We start from the raw sequence: 7,246 nt of genomic DNA on the forward strand, positions 1-7,246 counted from the left end.
CAGCGATACTCCAGAATGAGGTTCTCAGGAGGGAGAACCCAGCTTCGAGCTTAGATGGCTGTAGCTCAATTTTGGTGGCTTCTGGAGGAGCAGGAGGTGGTAGACGGAGCGATAGGAGATCGCAACAAGGGCAGTCCAATTCTCGGAGGGACTTTAGCAAAATCAGGTGTTACCGGTGTGAGGAGTTGGGACATCTAGCCAGAGATTGTCTTCAACTCAAAAATTGGACGGTGGCTGTTGTAGCGATGGCCGACAGTGATTCAAATGGAGATGTCCTGAAAATATCTGACAAGGTATCTACTTTTTTCCAACAGTGAATATTAGATTCTGCATGCCCCTATCATGTATATTGCAGAGAGGAGTAGTTTGACTCCCTGAAGAACAATGAGGGTACTGTATATCTGCCGGATGGATCGAGCTGTGCGATCAGAGGTATTGGGACGGTCAGCTGGAAGACACATGATGGTGCAGTGAGGAGATTGAGGGAGGTCCGATACATATCCGATTTCAGGAGGAATCTTATCTCACTTAGCAGACTGGATTCGAGAGACTATAGGACGGTAGCTGGTGAAGAAATCCTGAGGGTGCTACGCGGTGATAGGATTGTGCTGGAGGAAAAAAAGGAGAGCAGAGGATATTATTATCTGACGGGGAGCCCAGTGCGAGGTGGAGCTTCGGGAGCCAAGCGAAGTCCAGAACGAGATGGAGCTCCAGGTGGAGACGGATCGGGCACGAGACAAGAGACTCGGGAGAACGAGAGGCGACGTCACAAGGTGAGATTCCTATTACCGCATGATGATACCCCGAGCAGGTCTCAGGTCAGGAGGAGCACAGCATATGACGGAGATGGGATCGAAAAGCCTGGATCAACTCTCATGTTTGTCCATCCATGATTAGCAGGTGATTGCCCCAAGGCATGAGGGTGAGGAGATCCAGAAGCTCTCAGAGTTTGGAGGAGGCCGAATATCGAGTTGAGTTAGAGATTGTTAGGATTTTATACCTCAAGATTCAACCCATATTGAGCTCACAACGAGGTTCGCAGCGAAAAATGGAGTCCAACGAGATCAAGATCACCCCAAACGGAACTCGGATGGAGGAGATACGAGCTTTTAAAGTCGGCACGAGATCCGAGGCGACGGAAGACCGCCGGCGGCTGGCGGCGAGCCAGCGGAGCGGTGGCGGTGCGGCCGCAGGCAGTGGCGCATGGCTCAGGCGGGGCCAACACGTGGGACGCGCGACCCAGGCGCACGACCCAGGCAGGCGGGCGACCCAAGTGAGCGCGCGGCCCAGCCCGTGCGCGGGCGTGCAGCCCAGGCCCGCACGTGCAGGCCGACCAAGGCGCCTTGCCTGGGCCCTGTACCCTGGTCCATCGTGGATCGGGCGGTCCATGACGGACCGCGTGGACCGCGTGGGCATTTTCCATACATTTCTCGCGGTTCACGGCACTATTCTTTGCACCGATCGCGATCGGACGGCCCAGAGAGTTTTCGATCTTGATCCGACGGTTCAGGGGCTTGATTTGGCTTGTTTAGGAGACCTAAACCTAATCTAATTAGGTTTAAACCCTTGCTTAAGGCCTTTAAAAGGCCTATGCCTCAACAGAGAAGGTTTTATGGTCTAATTTTGCCGAAAGACACGCCGTACGAAGCCGTACGGAACCCAGAGAAGAAAGGGAGGTTGAAACGCTGAGAGAGAAGGAGCAGAAGGCTCTTGGAAAGCGAACGCCAGGTACTTCAGGGGTCCAGGAGGTCTTCCAAGAGAGAGAGCTTTTGTGAGGAAAACTTCTAGTGAAAGAGAAATTGGGTGTACGAGGATTGAGGGTAAGATCTCTTCTTGTAAAATTTCTTTTTTCTAGTGAAGTTTGCATGCTCGGTGGAGGCGAGCCTTTTTGTGGCTGATCCACGTATTTTGATTGTTTTGTTTTGTTTCTTCTTTCTTCCTGCTGCATCGCGTGGTACCAAAAAGGTTTTGGGAGGTGGTGTCCTGACCAGACATCCATCCAACATGTTCAATAAGTCTTGATCGAATTGGCTTCATACTTGGCACCAAATAGATGCAACAATACCGAATCATTTGCAATATGATTCATATACTCTTTAAAGATTGCAACAAACTACAGTGCAATGCATGGTTAGGTGAGGATAATGTTCCTTATCTGTCAATTTCCATTAAGATACTTTAATGCTGCCTCATGCATGTTTATACCGACATGCCTCCTAGGCTCCTCTTGGATCCACATTCCTTGGCAACCCTCCACTCCATCAACATCATGAACTCCAGCCACCACACCACCCTCTTCCACACCCCTGATGCCACCATTACTGGTTGTTTCCTCCAGATCTTGTCAGAGATCCCGTTTGGAGGTTTGCTCTTAGCCTCATCAACTTTTGTAATCATCCACTCCCTTTGCCAGCGGAGGCGCCATGGCCTTGCCGTATGGCCTGTCCTTGGGATGCTTCCCTCGCTGCTCGTCGGCATTCGAGGCAATGCCTACGAGTGGGCTACGGACGTGCTTGTTAGAACAAATGGCACATTCACCTTCCAAGGTCCATGGCTCAGCAACCTTCAGTGTGTTGTGACTGCCAACCCCGCCAACCTCAAGTATATTCTTAAGACCAAGTTCGCCAACTTTCCCAAGGGGGAGTACATCCAGGGCCTCGTCCGTGACATGCTCGGGCACGGCATCTTCAGCACCGATGGTGAGGCATGGCACCACCACAGGAAGAGATCGAGCCTTCAGTTGCACTCAGCGGAGCTCCGAGCTGCCATGGCCAAATCTGTAATTGAGCTCACTCACTTGAGGCTTCTACCAGTGCTCGAGTCCTTGGTCAACATCCCATTTGATCTACAAGACGTGCTACTTAGGCTGACATTCGACAACGTCTGCATGATTACCATGGGCATCAATCTGGGCTGCCTGAGTCTGGGGCTTCCAAAGATGCCCTTTGCCGAGGCCTTCGAGAACATTACAGAGGTCATCGCACTCCGGTTTATAACCCCAACAGCCTTGTGGAAAGCCATGTACTACTTGGGAGTTGGGGGTGAAGGGAAGCTCAAGAGGTCACTGAAGGAAGTCGATGAATTTACTTATGAGGTGATTCGGAGGAGGAAGGCAGAGCTATCATCATTATCTGGTGACAAGTCAAGGTCTGATCTGTTGACAGTGTTTATAAGGCTCAAGGATGAGAATGGGAATGCATTCTCTGACAAGTTCCTGAGGGATCTCTGCATGAATTTTATACTGGCAGGGAGGGACACATCGTCGGTCGCTTTGGCTTGGTTTTTCTGGTTGTTGGACCAGAATCCAGAGGTGGAGGAAGAAATCCTTGCGGAGGTTAGGCGAATAGTAGAGGAGAGAGGATATGGTGGCAATGGGGAAGGAGAGAATACTTTGGTATTTAGGCCAGAGGAGGTGAAGAGGATGGAGTATCTACAGGCAGCTCTGTCGGAGGCTTTAAGGCTGTACCCATCAGTGCCAGTGGATTTCAAAGAGGTATGCAAGATGGAGTATGGATCCTCCATGGTGCATGGGTGCTGTGCAGCCCTCGGAAGATGGACGGCCATCAAACAACATGCACCGTGTCCATCTTATTTGAATGCCATCCATCTTCTAATGATGGTGGCTATCGAGAGCTGCACAGCACCATGCATCCCATGCACCACGGAGAATCCTAGTTAATGCAGGATCATGAATGGAGTAAATTATGACTGATGAGTCTCTAAAGTTAATTACCACTGATTTATTTCAGTGCATGTATAGCTACAAGCATGCAATGCATGCCCTGACATGGCCATGCATCCATTTTTGGTAGTTTTATTCATGCACATACATGCAGTAATAAGTCTTTAATTCAGCAGTGATACATATGCATGAATGGTAATGGATTGTAAGTGCATGCAAGCAGAATTACTTTAGCATGCATTGAAACAAGGACAGGAGGTCATGTTCTAGCAGGCTTAGGGGTCTGCTGGTAGATAAAGGGTGCTACATATAAGTTTCCTCAGACTAATGCTGTATGTTTCTTAAATTTGGTCAGGTGACAGAAGATGAGGTATTTCCAGATGGGACCACACTGAAGAAAGGAATAAAGGTGATGTACTCCCTCTACTCCATGGGCAGAATGGAGAGCATATGGGGGGAAGACTGTAGGGAGTTCAAGCCGGAAAGATGGCTCAAAGATGGGCGATTTGTGAGTGAATCTTGGTCCAAGTTCCCAGCCTTCAATGGAGGGCCAAGATTGTGCTTGGGGAAGGACTTCGCATACTATCAGATGAAGTTTGTTGTGGCTTCCATCATCTACCGCTATCATGTTAAGGTATTTCCAAACCATCCGGTGGTCCCAAAATTGGCACTGACTGCGTACATGAAGCATGGATTAAAGGTGATACTTGAGAAAAGATAAATCCAACTTTATCATGGAAGGTGCTCATGCTTTTATGTTACTTCAAATTCTTGGGTATATGCAAAATATTTCTAGCCAAGGTAATAAAAAGTGACACATGAGAAGAGAGAGATCCAAACTTCTCATGTAAGAAATTCTTGTTATCAAGGCAGATAAAGTTTTCTAGATAAAGCAATAAATGGTGTGAAAAATCTGTCTTCCTATTTCCATGCTGTATTATGGATATGCAAGGTTGGTGTTGATGTCTGTAATAATTTGCAAGATATCCTACTGATAATATGAAGTTGATTTAATATGTTCTGCCCTTAGTTTCTGTTTTTTACTCCTTTTTTTTATTTTTATGTTTGGAGGTGAGCATGTTAAGCTTAACAGGCATGAATCTATAGTTGAGTTGGTCCGTCCAGTTACACCTTCAGCTTAGGGTGGCAATGAGCTGGGAAGGAATGGATTCAGGTTAGGTCAAGAAAGTTACTCAGAATATTCTCAAGCCGCAACTAACTTGTTTATAATTTTTTTCTCAAAAAATTACATAGATCCCAATATCTATGGATGCACCATCCAAGATTCAAAACAGAACCTCTGATTGTTGGATAGAGAGGCAAGACCTATGAGACAAGTTTAGAGATACTAGGGGCAGTGGCTGACGGACAACAACAAAATTAGAAATGAGGTAGTGCAATTCTTTCGATCACGGTAGATGATGGAGTTGGGCATGGATCGGGTTAGTCGTTTTCCCCCTCCTAATAGTTTGATTACTGCTCAGGAGAATAAAGACCTTTGTGAGGTGACTGAGGAGGAGGTGCAAATAGTTGTGTGGTCCATGGCTGAGGACAAAGCCCCAGGACCCGATGGCTTCCTCTCTCTCTTCTATAGGAGATACTGGCCTATAATCCGCTCAGAGATTATGGCGACTGTGAAAGAGTTTTTTATGACCGATCGCATGTCTATAGTATGGAAGCAGACCTTCATCACCTCAATACCAAAGAGATAGAATGCTTCGGAGCCAAGTTATTTCAGACTAATCAGTCTCTGTACAATCTTGTACAAGATTTGTGCAAAGCTAACGGTCATTAAGATGAAGCCTCATCTTCTCCATCTGATTTGCCCGGAGTAGGGGGCCTTCGTTGACGGCCGCAGTATCTCTGATAATGTTCTCATCACCTAAAAACTCATATATGATGTTTGACATGCCTCCATCTGGCACAGTCTTGTGGTTATCAAACTTGATATGGAATGGACCTATGACCGCATGAGCTGGTGTTTCTTGGAAGAAGCCCTCATAGACTTTGGATTCCATCCTTGCTGGATTGGGTGGATTCTGAAGTGCATTCAAAGCCCCTCCTTTGCGCTCCTCATCAAAGGGTTAGCCTCGACATTTTTTCAATTTATGGTTGGACTGCGACAAGGTTGTCCCCTATCTCTTTATCTTTTTATTATATTTGCTGATGTCCTTTCGCGAGCTTTGCGTGCTGCGGCCCAAGGGCCGATGGTTGACCCCTACGTATCAGCCCTGGAGACCCAACCGATCTCGCACCTACTTTTTATAGATGATTGTATGTTGGTTGGATGAGCAACCATCTGAAACGTGGCTAGGTTCCAAAGGATTCTAGAGGAGTATTGTGGCACATCTGGTCAGAAGATGAATCTCTCCAAATCTACTGTGATTTTTAGCCCCAAGACACCTGCTCATATTCATTACATAATCAGAAAAAGCCTAAGGATTGGAGAGCATAGTGGGATCTTACAGTATCTAGATGTTCCTATTATAGACTGTATTCTAAGGAGGGCAGATTGTGTTGGTGTGGAGACTACGATCTGAGAGCAGCTGGAGGGATGGTAGGCTTGCACCCAATTTATAATGGAAAAAGTCACCTTCATGAGATTTGTTCTTAGCTTCATGCCAGTTTATCTCCTCTCAAATTTTGTGTTGCCCAGGACTGTGGTTGGTAGATTAGAGCAGCTTTTCCAAAATTTTTTATAAAGTTCGAGACTGGGAGGTGGGGGTGGTATGCGTCTGTTGGTGTGGGAGGTGGTATGTCAACCACTTAAAGATGGAGGATTTGGTATTCAATCTCTGATCGCAAGGCAAGAGGTCCTGATTGCTCGACACACAGCTAGATTTCTCCTAGACCCAGAGAGTCCATGGAGCACGGTGATGAGGCCTAGATACGGATCTTGGAATATAGGTGAGGAGATTCAGCCTGGCCAAGGTGCATCCTTCATGTGGTGGGAGATCTATGCACGTGCTCTAGAGGTCATTACTCAAATGCGGTGACTAATTAGTGATGGTCAATCTATGCGGCTTTTGGATGTTCAGTGGCTTGACGATCTTTCGTTTAGCCGATGGTCGACCTTCATTAGTTATGAGGTAAGGGGCACCATGGTGGTGAGTGACCTCTTCAGTGCAGATGGTGGTGGATGGGATCCAGTGGTGATGGCTCACTTTTTTGGGGAGTAGTTGGGTGAACGGATATTGGCCCTTCTTGTGCCGATCCATAGTAGTTTGAATGTCCGAGTCTGGAGGCACTCTTGCTCTCCGAGAGCAATAACGGCGGATCTTTATTGTTTATGTTGGAAGGGACCATCAAGACAGATGGATGCGAGGTGGATTTAGAGGATAAAGGTGCATCCATGGGTGAGCCTCTTTCTTTGGAAGGTGGCTTGGGGTCGGCTTCTGACAAGATCCACTCTAAGGGGCCGTGGTATGGAGATCCAGCCGATCTACCCATGTCGTGACTTGGAGGAAGAGACTACGGAGCACATTTTATTTCTATGCCCAAGGGCCAGACGGATTTGGCACCTCAACGGTCTGCACCAGCACTTTCTCCAGATGGTAGCTCCGG

General features: G+C 47.5%; 1 protein-coding gene across 1 annotated transcript; it reads left to right on the top strand.

Moving 5' to 3' along the window:
- The first annotated feature begins 2,452 nt into the window (after nucleotides 1–2,452).
- LOC140852623 (cytochrome P450 86B1-like) lies at nucleotides 2,453–4,403 on the top strand. The gene is made up of 2 exons (XM_073246126.1): nucleotides 2,453–3,493; nucleotides 4,038–4,403. Exons 1-2 carry the CDS (start codon nucleotides 2,453–2,455, stop codon nucleotides 4,401–4,403), a joined length of 1,407 nt encoding a protein of 468 aa, XP_073102227.1.
- The last annotated feature ends 2,843 nt before the right edge of the window (nucleotides 4,404–7,246 follow it).

The sequence above is a fragment of the Elaeis guineensis genome, chromosome 11 (assembly GCF_000442705.2).
Source record: "Elaeis guineensis isolate ETL-2024a chromosome 11, EG11, whole genome shotgun sequence".
Lineage (NCBI taxonomy): Eukaryota > Viridiplantae > Streptophyta > Magnoliopsida > Arecales > Arecaceae > Elaeis > Elaeis guineensis.